Genomic DNA, 17,467 nt, shown 5'->3' with positions numbered 1-17,467 from the left:
TTCAATATCTGGGGTGTATTTTACATTTACAGCACATCTCTGTTTGGATCTGAATGAGCCACACTTCACGTGTTTGGCAGCCTCATGTTGCTACTGCATTGGACCGTGCAGATCTCAACTTTGAATATAAACATGGATAAAAATGTTGAAGATAAGCAAGGCTTCTGTTCTTAATACCCAAGACCAGTTTATAGTTTGTATATATTTACCTATCTTAGTTAAACACTATGTTGCGGGCTTTGTGTTATAATCTGACAGTACAAATTGAATAGAAAAGCAGTAATATTGTTTCATCCTTTTCTATATTAAATTTCAGATGAATGAACACATTCAAAAGTATGGTGTTATAAGAGCACCATCTTGTGGCATTGTGCTGTTTATATTGTTGAAACAGAACTTGGGGAAAAGGGAACAATGCCAAGCAATCAGGATATGATTATGATTTTAAGAAATTAAATTTCTTAGATTTTAAGTAATAGTGGAGGAACGACCATTGTCCTCTCTCATCTGCAATCTTTCAGGCAGACCCTCGAGTTGTATGAACTGGGCTTAACAAACTTCCCAGCTAGATAGAGGACATGGAAATGCTAAACTCTGGGAGTCAGATAACACTCCAGCATGAACCTTGGTAAAGGCAAGCAAGGCTTTAGTGCTAATATGTGAATACAGTATTTACTCCAGTGAAATATGACAAGGAGAACGCTCACAAAAGACCAATGCATATGAATACATTGAGATTTTAGCAGAAACCCTAGAACATAATCTCCACCATCATAAGTGATAACAGATCTACTACGGAGCTGCCAAACCTGAACTTTCTTCATTAAAGTCCTCAATGAAGTAGCATTTGCCACTAAATGGTACCAGTTGGTCCCAGCACCGTGTTAGGGGGCCAGGAGTGACTCTGAGAAGTCAGACTGCTCACTGGCTTAACCGGAGAAGCCACGTAAAGGAAGTCATTTTGGAGACTAGCTCCCAGTAGAGACCACGTGTGACCAGGTTCAGCTCAAGTGCCCTTCTGAATGTGGTCATGTGTTCTTGTCACAACTTGAACCACCTAAGGGATCTTTTGACATAAAATTTATTTAGATTCAATCCATAAAACATATAGGGTCTCCCTGGATGCCAGAATACAAACAAAGAAGTTTTAGGAAGCTTTAAGCCAGTACTATGATTTTCTGTAAAAAAAAATGAATCATTAAAAAAAAAATACCGCATCACAGTCACCATGAAAATAGTAACATCTATAAGTTACTCATTATACTCCTTCTGTAGCAGACTTAAAATAGTCCATTTTGGTGATCATACTAGTCCCAAACCTATTTTGGTCTGGGAGTATGTGTTCTTTATTCAGAGACATTCTACACAGATGCAGGACGGCTTAGCCTCCTGTACTTAACATTAGTGTTGATTCCAGGCCGAGAAATTATACATCTCAGAGTCCTGGGGAAGCCTTGACCTTCTTAATATTAATTAGTATAGCTAACTGAAGGTTGTGGTGAAAGACTTCTGTTCATCTTTCTCTTGTCCAAGGCTCCTAGAAAGGTGTGCCCACTTTGTATGAGTTGTCTATTGTTGCATAAGGAATCTTCCTCAAACTTTGGGGCTTAAAACAAAAAAGTTATGATCTGGGGTGGGCGCAGGAATTTGGGAGCAGCTTAGTTGGGTGACTCAGTTTGTACTCAGGATGTTGACAGGGACTGAAGTCTGAAGGCTGGACTGGAGCTGGAGGACCTGCTTTCAAGAAAACTCACAGACTTGGCAATTGGGAGGAAGCCGTTTGGCATTTTACAGAGACCTCGGTTCCCCACAGTGTGGGCCTTTCTATAAGCTGCTCACAATGGACTTTGCCCCAGTGGGTGATGAGAGAGAGAAAGGGAGGTGGAAATCACCATGTCTTTTATAACCTAGTCTTGGAAGTGACACGCCATCACTTCTGCTGTGTTCTATTAGTCATGTAAACCAAACCTGAGGCAGTGTAGGAGATTACACACAGTTGTAAATACCAAGAGGTTGGCATTATTGGGGGATATTTTAAAGGCTATTCTATTCAACACTTTGCTGGAGGTTTAAGACAGTATAATATGGCAAGAAAAAGAAATAAAAGGCATATAGACTGTAATGGAAGAAATAAAACTGTCTTTACTTTCAGAAGACACTGATCATCTACATAGAAAATCCGATAACTAATTGAGTTTAGCAAGGTTGTAAGCCACAAGTTCAATCAATTACATTTCAATATATTAACAATAATCAAAAATTGAAATTAAAGACACCATTTACAATAGCATTAAAATATAAAACATTTAGGAATAAATCTGACATAAGATGTGCAAAACATGACGCTTAAAAGACAAAACATCGCTAACAGAAATTTAAAAAAATGTAAATAAATGGAATAACTACTGCGTACACAGGTTGGAAAACTCAATGTTGTTGAGATGACAATTCTCTCCTCCTAACCTAATCCAATAGATTAATAGGTTCATTGCAATCTCAATCAAAATCCCATTATGTATTTTTGTAGAAATTGTCAAGTTAATTATAAAATTTATGTAGAAATGCAAAGGACCTACGATAAACAACTTAGAAAATATTTTTTGTGAAATAAAAGAAAAAAGGACTGTCACTACTTCATTTTAAGACATAAAGCTAGTTATCAAGGCAGTGTGGTTTTGGAGTTAGAGAGACAAACAGGTCAATTAAACAGAATAGAGTCCTGAAATAGTCCCCCACGTTTATGTAAAACTGATTTTTGACCAAGATGAAAAGTCGTTTCAGTAAAGAAAGGATATGTCAACAAATGATGCTGGAACAAGCGGACACTCATTTCAGTCGATACCTCCCACTATGTTCCAAATGTAAACTGCAAGTGGATCATAGACCTAAATGTTAAATTTAAAACTATAAAGCTTCTAGAAGAAAACATAGGAGAAAGATATATATGCTCTTAGGATAGGCAAATTTCTGAGATGTAACACCAAAAGCATGATGTATTAAAGACAAATAATTGATAATTTATACTTGATCAAAAATAAAAACTCTTCCAAAGACACTAGGAAAATGAAAGACAAGACACACCCTGATAAAGCACTTGTACTCAGAGTATATACTCTCACATATCAATAATAACACACACACACACAAATCATTTGATAGACACTTGCCTAAAGAAAATGTATGATGGCAAATAACAATGCCAAACATCATTAGTCATTAGGGAGATGTAAATTAAAACCATGACATACTGCTACATACACATTAAAATGGCTAAAATTAAAGACAGACTATACCAAGTGCTGATGACCACATGAAATAAATGGGATGCTCATACACTGCTGGTGAGAATGTAAAATGGTACAGCCACTTTGGAAACATTTTGGTATTTTCTTAAAAAGTTAAACATACACTGACCATATAATCCAAAAATACCACTACTAGATATTTACCAAGAGAAATGAAAGAACACCACTTGCAAAGACTCATATACAAATGATTACAGCACCTTCATTTCTAATAGCAAAAAACTGGGCAAAAAATCCAAACGTCCAACTACCAGGGTGAACATACATATGAACAAACTGGTATATCCAATAGTATATTGCTTAAGAAACAGGGATGAACTACTGGTACACACAAAATGGATGAATCTCAAAGTAATGTTCTTTGAAAGTAGTCAGACAAGTAACACATAATTATTTCATTTATACAAAATTCTAGGAGAGGCAAACTAGTCTACAGTGACAGATCAGTGATTGCCTGGGGACTAACAGGAGGGATTACAAATAAGCAGGAAAAACCCGGTGGATGATGGTAATATTCATTACCTTCGTTCCAGCAATAATGATGGCTTCATGCACGCATATGTCAAAACATCAAATTATACACTTTAATATTTTTTGTCTGTCAATTTTACATCAACAAAGCTTAAGCAAACCTGTGTTAATTTTATTGGAGGTTCTACTCCATTAGACAAAAGACACACCCACAAACCCACTTGAGATAAATCCTCTTAGGTTTCTGCTGAGATCAAGGGCAAAGCCCTTAAGCTTCTGTGAGGACCTACTGACTGAGAGCACCTGTGTGGCCCACCTTTAAGTCTATGCCTTTGGTAGATCTGAATTAAAACTCTTTAATTCCTCCATATCCGTAATTGAAACCAAAATATATTCAACTTTAGAATTGAGGAATAAAAAAAAAAAGTCCTTATCCTGGGCTCTTATTAGCACAAAAGCTCTGATTGCAGTCAAAGACAACATTTTATTCTACATACTATTTTTAATCTTTCTAGTATAGTTTTATATATTTCTTTTGTGGCTGTTTAAGCCATACAGTTTAACTGGCTTAGTGATGAATGAATTAATACACCAGTATTCCTCAAAGAGTGTTTTATGGTCCTCCTGTATTGAACCATCCTGAGATGCTTATTTCAAGATCCAACTACACAACTACTAGGATACTGGGTGGGGAGAAAACTGGAATAGAGCCTGGAACAGAGCCTGGTAATCTCACAAGGTCCTCAGATAAGGAGACAAAGACCCACTCAATGCCTTCACACATACCAGGCAGTGTCCTACAGCTTCTTACTTCAGCTGTTTCTAGGTTTAAAATGTTTAAATAAAAGACTCGCATTATTTATTAAGCTTGTAACAATTTTATTCATAACAGGAGAAAAATTTATTTACATGTATATACAAAAGAGACATTTATTTTCTTACTCTGGCACATAAAAAATACAGAAATATTTACATATGTACAAAATATTAAAACATACAAACCTTACGAAAAACGAAAAGCAAGATTTCACAAAAGATACTTTTTTGGGAAATACACACACTGAAAAAGAGGTTCAAGAAAGGTGACAAAACATTTAAATTAACAGACACCAGAAGCTGATATTTCAATAGGTATTATTAATTTGGTAAAGCAAATAAAATGTCTCAAATGCTAATGGATGGTAAAGAAGATTTACATTTAAGATTGTCCAGGTAAAATTACATGGTCCTCCTTTACCATAAAATCGAGACAATTTTATTTTACCTCTGAATCACAATCATCAGAAAAAGTTTTTCTTAAAATATTTAAATTTTCTGATTTAGATTGAGAATTTTGAATTTTTTCACATTAAATTGTAAAATATTTTAAGAGTTTGTGTATCCTCTCTTCTCACTGAGGGGAAAAAAACCCATGTACTACACTGATTTCAACATAAAATTGAACATCATAGTACATTTATTTTTTTAAGTTAAAACCTAACATCTTCTAACTAACCTTCAAGATCACTTACAACTGATTTATTAAGAGATCACAGTCGTCGTAAATTCTTCTTGCTTTTCTTAGTACCAGGCAAAGGACCCATTTTATAACTGGCTTTTAGGGGCTTGCCATTTGAACAGTCTTCAGTGGTATGATAATTACACAGGCACCTTGTGCAATAATCAAATCCACAGCCTTCTCGTTTACAGGTTGCCCGTTGTAAATAACAATCGTATTTTGCAGGTGAATTACAGCGAATACAGGCTTTGAGGCTCTCATTCTTTTTCAAAGTTCTGGCAGCCTAGAAAGAAGAAAATCCATAAACAAATTTTAGTAAGGACTGAATGTAATTTAGTTACTCAAAACAAGTGTACCTCTGTGCCTTCCCCAATACACGTATAAAGCACTAATGTCACAACTCCCGCCTTTAAGGAGCTTTCTGTTCAACAGGTGAGAAACCACTGTCAACTGATCCAGTGGCTATTTCCTAATGCTACAAACATGCTCTTATTCATAAATGCTACTCACACATCAATGCAGAACTTAAACGTCACCTTTTCTGTGAAATCTTCCTGGAGTCACTCAGGAGTTGGTTGCTCCTTCACCTCTAGTTCTACTTTTTTAAAAACACCTATCACATTATATGGCATTTATCTTTATATTGCTATGAAGGTTACCATGTTTCCATATCTATGCGGTGTCTGATAAAATTGACTTCTTGCTTAGCTCTCTTCATCAGTTATTAAAGGCAGTAATTGTGAAACGTAGTATTTAACAGTTTTATAAATAAAACTTCAAAATCAAGGTTTTTCCTTATTCTCTTTGTGTTTCCAAATTAGATCTCAACAACACTGAACTGTCATAAACAATGCCAAATGATATCTATTATTTTCGGCCTAGAAAGACATCTCTGTGTACTTCCCTAATTTGATTAGTTGAGTTATAAATGGTTTTCTTACTCTAAATCCTTTTAACAATAAATGTCCCATATGCTTCTAATTTATTAATAAACAAAAAATTACCTCAGAGAATTCACTGTGTCGACTGTAAGTAGAACCTTTCTGATCACCTGGATCAGGTAACTTGGTTCGAGCTTCTTTTTTGGGGAGAGTCTGGGTGGCTGACTTTTGCACAGATACTAATGGGGTTCTGAATAAAACATAGTCTCTGGTTGAAGCGTGTGGTGAAAACTTAATGTTCTTTTCCTAATTAAAAAAAAAAGTTTTAATAGGATTAAAAAATATTCTCCTATATTCTCAACAATCAGGAATTTTTATTATGTTTGTACATGTTGTACATGTAAAAGGGGCAAATGAGAATATAAAGGATTTATTCCTGCATCCAAATTACCTGCATGTGCTTAAACACATGCAGCCACCCACAAATATTCACACATTTAAGGCCTAACAACTAAGCTGTTGAGTGAAACTGCAAATCAGAAATTGTGAGAAAGCGTTTTACACTCTTAGTATGTAGCATTTAACACATGATTTATAAAGCACTACCACTAGAACAAAAGGTCATTCTCCCCATCCACCAGTAGATGGCAACAGTCACTGTTTAAGTGTCCCCTCAGTGCTATGAATGGATCCAAAACAATCTTTTGGAATAGAAAAGTTTCCATTAACACCAGCTTATACATAAAGAAACTGAACTTGGAGAATTTAAGCATTGCTTGTCTAAAGCTATACAGCTAGTAAGCAGCAGCACCAAAATCTGGACCTAAGTCGGCCAGCTCCTAGGCCTGAAATTTTAATGTGTTGATCTTTATTCTCAGAAACATCTCCGAAGTTACTAAGTATTTGGTAAAGTAAATGAATTCCTTTCCTGCATTAAGAATCTTCAATATGTAGATAATTACTGTTTATTTGTTAACAGCTAAACTACAAATGGCAACCAAGCTATATGGTCAACTCTCACTGAGATCTGAGTAGTTTTCCCTTTATCTTCGGACATTTCCTTTCATGGAGAACCCAAGAAATAAACGACTGGGTTGGGATCCCATCCCCTTTATCTTTGAATTATTTTAATGAGTTATGAATGTAAAGGATTTCCAGATCATCTGTTATCCTTGCTATTTCCCCCTCCAATTTCAAAGGTAAAGAGCACTAGCTGTTATATTTTAAAATTAAAACAACTGCAAGACTTACGGTAATTCTTTGTATTGCTTTATTGTACAATTGCAATGCCCCCTTATCATCTTCTAGAATCTTCTTCCAAGTTGTGCTCACTTTAGACACACTGGAAAAGTAAATGATTATAAAGGAAACAATTAAAGCACCACAAGGAGCTAAGATGACTATATTACAGAAACATTAACAGTGCAAAAAAGAAATTTCTATTAGCAGTGCTTCTCAAACCCGGCTATACATTAGAATTGCCTGAGGTACGCACTTAAGATTTAAGGATGGGGCTTCCCTGGTGGCGCAGTGGTTGAGATTCCGCCTGCCGACGCAGGGGACACGGGCTCGTGCCCCGGTCCAGGAAGATTCCACATGCCCCGGAGCAGCTGGGCCCGTGAACCATGGCCACTGAGCCTGCGCGTCCGGAGCCTGTGCTCCGCAACGAGAGAGGCCACAACAGTGAGAAAGATTTAAGGATGGCCCATGCCTAGTCACTTGGGTTTAACTGATCTAAAATGGGGGCCAGGGCGCTGTATTTATTTAAAAGCTCGCCATCAAGTAATCCTAAGTGGATCCAGGCTTAAGAACCCTACACTTTGTACTTCATTTTCTCACAATATCCACAAATATCAAATAAGAAGCCCCACTGTATATATGGCACCATCTTGGTTATTTATTAACATTAGACAAATTTCAAAGAACTTGAGGACACACTGCTATTAGTAGAAATCAATTTAAAAACTCCATTTTGCTAACAAAAATGTTGTGAGGTTGATTATCCCTCAAGAAGCTAGCCAATAATAAAAATCAATCCTTACTTATGTCTGTTTTGCTTCACCTATATTTCATGGACCAGTGTAAAGTAACACAAAGAGTACCTCTAAAAAATTTTTCAAAAAGCCAAAAATGAACTCAGTTGAGCTGGAAGCAATCTAATCCAATAGTCTGGATAATCATCTTAATTCTCAGTTACCTCATCCTAACAGGTTTTCTTTGGTGGAATGTGAAAGGGTGGTCAGTATAAGGTTTCTAAGAAATAGTAATAATCAGACCCATTTGTGGGTTTCTGTATTTTCATCACTCTCAAATTTGAAAATGGCCTAAAAAGAACAGAAATTATTTCATACTTTCAAGTGTGGCAAAAATCATAATGCCTATTGGACCTGTACACCAGACCTAGGCTCTTGTTTTATAGTTAAGACTAAAAGATGGAGTTTACGTATGAACAATTTCAGAACCAAAAGGAACAAAGATCCCAATCTCACAGAACTAGTTTTCTAATAGCATAAATATGAAATTTGAAATAACTGGATTAAATGCATACTTTAAAAATTATCTTTCTTTCCTCCTAGTGACACATAAATAGTAAAATACCAGCAACCAGACAAAAGTCATCACTTCAATTAAAAACAGTGCACGACTACCGTACTATGTCTTTGCATGAGTTGGTGGTACTGAGCCATCTAACAAAAATGTTCATGGATTATATTAATGACCACAAAGCAACAATACTTACTTGATTAAGTCCATATCACTGAGCTGTGTCAAAATATTTCCTAAGAGATGTTTGAGTCCCCTTCGAAAGAGTTCACTGAGAATATCTACACAGTCTAGGCCCATTTTCCTGCCAATTATATTCTGTAGTCTAAAATTTCCACTGGATATAAATTCCTTGAGCTTCTCCCAATCTATTTTAGGATTTCGTTTACAATTTTTTTTTAATGTTGAACAAACCACTTTTTCAAAATGAAGAGCCGGCAGCAAGTTTTTGTTGGGATATTGGTCTGGGCTTTGTGTCCGTAGCAGGCAAGATTGTGGACTGTCACTGAAATTTTCCACCAGGGGAAGGCTACTGTCTTCATGTTCATTGAGGCCACTTTGCTGGGAAAATGAAGAGTAGCCACTGTCTTCATAAGGTCCGCTGGTCTCTAGTTCTTCTATGTCATTTGAACTATTAAGTGTTTGCTGTACATGTAGATTTTCCTTATTATGCAAGGGCTTGCTCTCAGTTTCAAGTTCTACAATCCTGGGGCTCACAATCGGTGACCCAATATCTGATAACCTTTCATAGTCTTTAATGAAGTCTTTATAAGAACCTTCCAAATTCGCAGTAGTGTAGGAACCTTGTCTTCTACTGTCATCAGGCTTTACCGGTTTAATTCCAGAATGAACATGGTTATAGTTAAAATCACACTTCATTTTGACAGAGACAGTGGAACTTTCTTCTTTACAACCTACAAAAAGAACATAACATATTTACTTCCTAATGGCAAAATTTCCACATATCCCTACTTCTAAATTTGGGATATAGAGACTTAATTACTTTGCATTCTCTCAGCACTGGGTACTGCCTATGTAGCTGTGAAATTGTCCAAGTTTAATATGAGAAAACATTACTAAAACCTTATAAAAGTATATACATCTTACTCTTGAGGGGGTACCTTCAGTACAGACTGCTTTTAAATCTGTATAACTCTACCATCTGACTTTTAGAGTCATATCTGAGTGGAAAGTAGTGACAAAAGGGACTATTTAATAAATATCCGTGCTTATGGAACAAATAAGGAAATGTGATGCACCATGAGCAGGGTATGAGATAAGAAATATCCTTATAGAAATCAAATACTTCTAGAGAAATATGGTCAAGACAGTGGAGGAGGGGAATGCCAAAATAGTTTTGATAAAAGTAGCAAAAAAATTTGTATATTTAAATGTTAGTTTAGCAATTATTATAAGCCTTACAATAATGAATCAAGAAATCTATAGGTAGCTTGGAGAAAGGACTGAAAAGGCAATAAATTTAATCATTTGAATGTTAACCATACTACTGAGTTTTTGGGCCAGATAATTTTGCTGGGGGCTGTCCTGTGCACTGTAGTATGTTTAGCAACTTTTAGCCATTTGATGCCATTAGCAGCCACTATTCCCCAGTCAGGACAATAAAAAATGTCTCCAGTAACCACTTATTGGAGTGTGGGGAAGCCAGCAGAGGCCAAATTTCCCCCATTCCTTAGGTGAGAACCACTGCTTTAAAGGATGATTAGAATTTCTGTCAGGCAGTAGAGACTGGGAAGGAATGGGTTCAAGAAAATTGCTTAGCATTTCTGAAGGCAGAGTATATGGATGGTATGCGCTTCTAATGTACTCCCCCATCTACTATACCCCCTGCAAACCAATCACAGGTAGGTAAAAATTTACCCTATAAGTAAACGTAGGTACGTAAGTACAGCATCCGTTCATATTAATTTTACTGTTTTTACTTAGAACCTCCAAGTACTAAAGGACACCTTGATAGCAAGTAACCTTGTAGGTAGAGACACTCTTTTAATTAGGTTTAAACTAAGAGTTCAGGGGCATAAAAGTAAATAAACCCCCAATTAACCCTAACTCTAGAACAAATTATACTGAGTGGTTCTCTTCTACTCAGAAGAGTAAAAAATTCCAAGAGATTTTTATTTTTGCCTCAAGTAAAGAATTAAGTATGATTTACACAAGACTACATTTTCTCTGAGAGGATAAAAAAGAAGCCACCAACAAAGACACACCTTTTACTTTGTTTAGTTGCCTAAAGGGAAGAGGCCTGAAACTGTACTTCAGAAACTCAAAATTCTTTTCAAAAGCATTCTTCCTCTGCTGTCTTTAGAACTTAGTTACTGGGAGACTATCCTATAGAACCCCTTTCATCCAACATTGTTCTTTGGATCTGGACAGTTCTTTAAATTTAGAGCTAATAATGATTCAACTACCTTATTAAGTGTTTAGAAGTTAATTTCCAGTGTGTTTCCAAACACTTGATTCTCACAACCTTTTGAGGTAGAATGGAGAGGCATTATTATTTACAGTTAAGAACACTGAAGCTTATCTAAGTAACTTGCCTAAGATTTGACAGGTAGTTAAGAGGGACAGATTATTCTTCACTGTAAATTCACTGTTCCATCCATTATTTCACCTGGGAAGTAAGATGAAGAGCATTAAAAAAAAAAGCATAAAAGTATAGACTTATGTATGGACTTTGGGTTATAATTTAATACTACATTATTTACATTGTTGCTCAAATTGTTCCAGCTTTTGCCATTCTAAGTTCATGTTCATTTGACATTCCTTACTTTTTGGCACTAAACAAGATGCTCCACGATCATCTTGTATTTTTCCTGTTCCAGCCAGAAAATCTGTTATTTCTCCAAGGAACTTTGGTTCCTTTCATTGGTTCCAAAATCTGGATGCTGGTTGTAGATTTAGAGTGTGAAGTTTATACTGCAAAATAAACTGAATACCATCTTTTATTTAAAAAAGGAAGCTGAAAGACTGTAAAAAGCTAATTCCATGTTTTTTAACTAGTTCAGTGCTTCCCCATGACCAAGCCAAATGCCCCTGAACAATTTGGGAAATGTAATTGATCTGATATTACCCTGCAAGGAAAAAAAAGTATCACAAGGTTCTGTGACCTCTTGACTCAGACAGATGAGGGTTAAGGGTCTAGTTCTGCCACTTCATTCATTTATCCAATGCCTCTTTAGTGACAGGGTGTGGAGTAGAAAAGAAACTAGTCATGCAAAATCTTTTGGAGGTGAAATCCTGACATCTGAAAGCCTTGTGAAAAACCAGACAGAGGTGGACACTGGAAGGACAAGTGTTGAGCTTTCAAGGAAGAGGAAGGCCTGCAGGGCTGTGACTTTGTGAGCTAGGGGAAGAATTGCTTGAAAATGAAAGTTGGAGAGGTACAGTATGCTCTATAGGATTTTTAGGGTATACTGGCTTTTATTTAGTGTGTAAAAAAGAGCTTTTGAGGGGTTCTAAGTAGAGACATTTGGTTTACGTCAAAAAAAAAAAAAAGATGGGCAACTGTGGAAAATGGATAGTAGGAAGATTCAAGTGAAAGCAGGGAGGCTAGTTGGAGGTGCCTATCACAGGAGTTCAGAGAGTTGGGTACCTGAGACTCGGATGGCCGCAGCGGAAATAAAGATAACTGGATAGATCTGAGATCTTTTTAGAAGGATAAAGTCAAGAGAGGTTGGGGATGTCCTGTATTAGATGTGGATGATGAAGGAAAGGGGAGTAAAGAATACCCTAGGGTTTAAATCTTGAGCATCTCAGGTACAAAAAACTAACAACAAACAAACAAAAAACTAAGCAAGCTTCCTCATTTATAAAATGCAGGTAAGAAAACCAACCAAACTGGATTAAATGTATGGAAGAGTCCCTGTCACTTATAGTTTAATAAATAAAACTTATTTTCACCATATTATTTTTGTAAGCCAAATCCCTTCATATTCTTTATACTGTAAATCACGAACATTTTAAAAGTAGCAAAATGCATTCTACACAGACCTATGCATTTCAGATTACTATATACTTTCCCTAGGAATCATATCCGACTTCAAATGAAAATCCTTGCTCAGCCTTTTGACTAGTTTTGTAACCTAGAACGCTGAATTAGTCTTTCAGTTTCTTTAAAATGGAAATACTAATGTCTACCTCAGAGTTGATAACATTCTTAAAACCTCTTAGTTACCCACTCAACAATCCAATCACGAGAAAGTGGTAAGATAGTTAACCATACAAAGTTTGACCTTCCATTTGACCTTCCAGTGTAGATGTGACGTGTCATATTACAATAGTTAAAAAGATTACAGTGCTTGGAATTAAAAATCTTCCCCACTATCCCAATGCTAAATAATCAAGTTCTACAATCTCCAATACCTATAAGATAACCAGCATGTGCCCAACACTAATTAGGCATGGCAAGTCCTTAAAAATTTAAGAGAGCCCCAAGGCCTGCCGCCATCAACTGCAAATCAGCCATAATCCCTGAGAGAAAAGTTTACAAAAGCCTACTTTCAGAAGTAATGGAATGCAATACATTTTTAATTTCATTTCCTCAAATTTGTAAATATGGAAAAAAAATCCAGGGACCAGCAAATATTCTCGTGAGGGGCAAGGTAATAAAGACAACTGGAATTAAGCAACCAAAAATACCCCTTCTTAGAGCCACCAAGCTTCAGAATTTCACAGAGGGGCTCAAGATTCAGGGTTTTCTAGAAACAGACTTAACCTGTTAAAATATTTTTTGAGTTTTCTACATTCGTTTTCTAAAGAAAGGGGCACTTTTCAGTGATGACCAAATATACAATATCAAGTTGCTAATTTCTAAAATTCTTGGTCATTTCTGAGGTAAAATGAATGCATCTGGATCTCTTTCAGGAGACAGCAACAAAGAGGATAAAAAAGTCAGCGTTTATCCGAGTGCCTTCCATTCCACCCAAGAGGTGGAATAAAAGACTGGTTCCTCAGGAGCGCGGGGAAAAAAGATAACTGATTCTTCATTTCTCAAATCTGCTTCCCAAATTCTTCAAGACCGTCTCAATTTGGACAAATTCAGGGTTTTGTATTTAAAAGTGCCTTTCTTCCTCCCTCCTTCTGACTCCAGGCCTTGAGACTGAGTCACTGGGTAAAGGGAAAAAAGGAGAAACTGAACATTTTTGGTTGGACGTCCCAGCAGAGCCTGGCCCGATGAGGGGGCCCTGCATTTGGCGGGATTGGGTTGGGGGGAACCCTGGAAATCCCGAGGGGTCGGAGGGGTGGCCCTCAGGGCGCGGGCCGGCGGAGGAGGCGGGAGATAACAGCGAGCACGATCTCCCGCGCCCGCCAGGAAGGCTGAGGTGACGAAAACCGGGGGGAACTGACTTCCGACCCGGGGGTGCGGGGCACACGGGGAAACGGGGCACAGAAGCGGGGGTCGGGCCACTGGTCGGAGGCTACGGGCCACCGGCTCGCGGGCCCTGTCAGAGCCGCAGCCCCGGGGTGGGGGAGGGGAAGGAGGGGCGTCTGGCGCCCGGGCCGGCGGGGTGGAGGTCGGTGGCCCTGCGCGAGGAGAGAGGGCCATCGGGGAGGCTGCGACCCGCACCTCCTCGGGAGCAGGCGCCCAGCTACGCGTGCACGGCGGGACCCGGGCCCGCCATCCCGCCTCGGCACCTCTTCCCCTCCCCGGACCCCTGCCTTCTCCCTCCCGGTCCCGGGACCCCCCGCCGCCGCTGCCGCCGCCGGCCGCCCGAGGCCCAGCGACGGGCCCCACGGCCGGATTCGGGAGCGCGTCGGGTCCAGGGCGCTGTCCCCCGTCTTCCCCCCTCACTGGGCACCCCTCCTGGAAGGCGCACCCCGCTCGCACTCTCTCCTCTCACCCACCGTCCAAGGAGCGAGGGCGCCCGGCGGCTGTCAGGACGCCGTAGCTGCAGCGGCAGGAACCGGAGGGCGGCCGTGGGGAACAGCTGCAGGGGCACCGGCTCATGCCAGGGCAAGTGGGTTCCGCCTCAGGTGAGGGAGCTGCGCCCGCGGCAGAGAAACGGGCCACCCGCTTCTCAGCTCTAGCTTCTAAAAGGCGCCAGCTGGTACTTTTAAAATCTTTGAATTTGGTGCCCAAATCCGCACGGCCCAATGGGGCGCGCCGCTCGCACGCGCGCTCCAATGGGAAGGCGGCGGGAGGGGGTGCCCTCACCCACGCCCAATTGGAGGCTGCCGAGGCGGGGCCGGGCCGCCAGGCCCAACCTCCTTCTTCCCCGGCGGCTCCGCGCGTCCGGAAAGATGCTGAGGCAGGGGGCGGGACCTCGGAGCGCAGGGAGACCACTGCCGGGCCGCACGTGGAAGGAGCCTACCACGCATGCGCGCTCCCGCCACGCTTCCCTTCGGCGTCTGGAGAACGGGCCTCCTGCGGATCCTAATTTCATCCTGAAGGCAGCTTCGGCTTCTGTCTGAAGATCTCCGCTGGGTCGAAAGGGTAGCCGACTTTCTCCGGTCATCTCACAAGCGGGAGTTTGGTGAGTAGCCACTGTGGTCGTTCGGGAATGCAGACTTTCCGGAAGAGGAGCCCTCCCCCAGCCCTACTTAGCCCGCCTCTCTAGGATTTAGGCGCGCTCCTCTCTCCTCCTAGTTTCGCCCCACCCCCGGCTCAGCGCTTTCGCGCAGGCGCTTGTGGCGGGCGGTAGCTGTGCTGTTGGCGGGTTGGCGCTTGCGCGCTGGGGTCACCCGCGTTTCTGTTTGGGGGGCGGAGAGCTTGGGGCCGCGGTGGGTGGGGCCGCGTCCCTCCCGGCACATGGAGCTGGTGCCGCTGACGTGGTGCGGGAGACCTGGGCCCGCATCTCCCAGGAGCCTTCCGGAGGGGTTGAGGCTGGGACAGTCACTTCTTGTAAGCGTGTTGTTATTTTCAACCACTGTTCCCCCGCCACCACTGCTTTGTTACGGACGTTTAGCTTATTAAATCTACTGTACTCGCACACAGTAGTCCTTGCTCTAGAATGAATGAATCAATCAGTCATCCTGCCCTGGGAGTTCCCATTTCCACACCCTGGAACCGAAGGCTCCTGGCCTGATTTTCTAGTGATGGAGGAAACGGAGGAAGTATTAATTGTTAAGTCTTCTATGACAAGTTGTACCGTACAGTTTGTCATGCTGAACTTTTCACTCTTTGAATGTGTACTTTAAGTGGTGATGTTGCAGTCCCCTGACCCAGCTTTTGGTCACAACACAGTGACGCTACAGGAGGTGAGCTCCCCAGAGTCCGAATCCCTGTCTTTGGCAGTTTTCCCTCTTTCTTTTGCTTTTCTGCAGCCCCGGGGAGAGTTAATAGTTGGCTTGTGGTAAGCGCTCAAATTGTGGTCAAGTCCTGCGTGAAGCAGGGCCGGGATCAGGATGAATCATGCAAGTGCTGAGTGGATCCTGTCTTTAGGTAAAATTTTCGATAGTTCATGTTTTTTTGAGTTTATTTTTCAGAATGTTGCATTAAATTAGTATTTTTCTGGGTTGCTGAAATTTTTGGCATCCCCTTAAATTTTTGCACCTGAGTCATGTCTCTCACCTGGCCCTGGTGCTAGGTCCTGCAGACATAGGGTTGAAAAGACAAAAAGTCCTGTTCTTCAGGGAGTTTACTTTCTAATGGGAAAGAAATTCGCAATTAACAATTTCATTGAATGAAAGAGGAATATAAAACAACATAAGGGGGTAGAGAATGGGCAGTAGGGGCAGGGTTAAGGACTTTGGGTGGTCAGGAAGGTTTCTGAGGCTTTGGACCAAGATCCGAATGTTCAGCTGGCAATGCAGAGATCTGCATAGTAAGCAGAGGAAAGAGACTGAAGGCGCATAGCTTCTTCCAGGGCTAGAAGGAAGTCTAGAGCCTACAGAGCAAAAGACTGTAGGAGGTGAGGTCAGATAGGTAGAAGCCAGATCCTGTAGGACTTGGTTAACTGTTGGAGGAATGTTAGCAAGAGAGTGATTTGTTGAATGAATATTAAAGCGATGGTAGCTTTTTTATCTACTAGGCACTTTGTAAAATTAGCCTTTAATTCTCCCAGTAACCTTAGGGTTTTCATTTTCTGATTGTGCTTAAAAGTGTAAGTTCATTCCCACAGAACCACCAGTCTTAGGATAAGTCCACATACTTTCCTCTTTCCTCTGTGTTATACTGAGGAGTAATAGTACTTGTGGGAGGCTTGATTGCTTATAAGTACGTTTTCATATTACTTTCCCATTTGACCTCAGAGATCATCTTTATTCACCTTTTTTATTTTTAGATGCAAATATGTGAAATTTGAGGGGAGGGGGGTTCTCATTAAATTAATTGAGCACCTGGACTACAACCTTTGAATCTTAACCACAGCTTAAAAGGTATGCTCCAGCAGTTATTTTTAAAATTTATTTTCAGAAAAAGGCTAAGATATTGGAAAAACTAAAATTACCATTGTAATATAAGGTAATATAAAGAGTGAAGCATGTTTTATTGCATGCTGGAATAGTTTGTTAGTCTTTTTCTTTAATATTGATTTTAACTTTTAGAGCTTTAATTATGTTGAAATATTATTCTTAACTGAGAGTTAACTTTTAACTTTTTCAGTAGGTTCATGAGTGCCTGTTAGTTTCATTTTTAGTGAGAAATTTAGAAAGGGCTATTCTGAATTTTACTCGATGTCAACAGATATATGTACCTCTTTTTTCCTACAAATCAGTATCAATCAGAATTGCTGAGTTTTTAGGTGCAAAATGAAGCGCAGAGAGAATTGCCCTTATTCTCACCAAATCCTTATTGCAGATCTACAGCATGC

At 40.0% G+C, this 17,467-nt stretch overlaps 2 protein-coding genes across 4 annotated transcripts in view; one reads left to right on the top strand and one right to left on the bottom strand.

Moving 5' to 3' along the window:
* Positions 1 to 5,235: 5,235 nt before the first annotated feature.
* FBXO5 (F-box protein 5) lies at positions 5,236 to 15,165 on the bottom strand. 3 transcript variants are annotated; one of them, XM_027083081.1, is made up of 6 exons: positions 14,562 to 14,676; positions 11,486 to 11,645; positions 8,896 to 9,613; positions 7,407 to 7,497; positions 6,279 to 6,461; positions 5,236 to 5,557 (listed from the first exon to the last, which is right to left on the bottom strand). In XM_027083081.1, the coding sequence occupies exons 3-6, from the start codon at positions 9,576 to 9,578 to the stop codon at positions 5,306 to 5,308; spliced, it is 1,209 nt and encodes a 402-aa protein (XP_026938882.1). In that variant the 5' UTR covers positions 9,579 to 9,613; positions 11,486 to 11,645; positions 14,562 to 14,676; the 3' UTR covers positions 5,236 to 5,305. The 3 variants fall into 3 exon arrangements, with proteins under 3 accessions (XP_026938882.1, XP_026938874.1, XP_026938867.1); XM_027083073.1 differs by lacking the exons at positions 11,486 to 11,645; positions 14,562 to 14,676 and adding an exon at positions 15,029 to 15,165; XM_027083066.1 differs by lacking the exon at positions 11,486 to 11,645 and having other exon boundaries at positions 14,562 to 14,997.
* The window catches only part of LOC113607604 (uncharacterized), a 118,584-nt gene continuing 116,245 nt past the window's right edge, over positions 15,129 to 17,467 (top strand). Inside the window, exon 1 of the transcript XR_003428004.1 lies at positions 15,129 to 15,190. The gene's annotated coding sequence lies outside the window, so the exon portion shown is untranslated. The remainder of the gene's footprint in view (positions 15,191 to 17,467) is intronic.

Source organism: Aethalodelphis obliquidens, unplaced genomic scaffold (genome assembly GCF_003676395.1).
Source record: "Aethalodelphis obliquidens isolate GAN/ISIS:26980383/991018 unplaced genomic scaffold, ASM367639v1 scaffold3, whole genome shotgun sequence".
Lineage (NCBI taxonomy): Eukaryota > Metazoa > Chordata > Mammalia > Artiodactyla > Delphinidae > Aethalodelphis > Aethalodelphis obliquidens.
The sequence above is the reverse complement of the archived record's forward strand: the minus strand, read 5'-3'. Positions and strand labels throughout refer to the sequence as shown.

Coding starts and splice junctions, on each gene's coding strand:
- FBXO5 (XM_027083066.1), bottom strand. CDS start 14,664: ATGAGCCGGTGCCCCTGCAGCTGTTCCCCACGGCCGCCCTCCGGTTCC. Junction 7,498..8,895: donor AGTGATATGGACTTAATCAA/GTAAGTATTGTT, acceptor TTACTTTTCCAG/TGTGTCTAAAGTGAGCACAA. Junction 6,462..7,406: donor AAGCAATACAAAGAATTACC/GTAAGTCTTGCA, acceptor TTTTTTAATTAG/GAAAAGAACATTAAGTTTTC.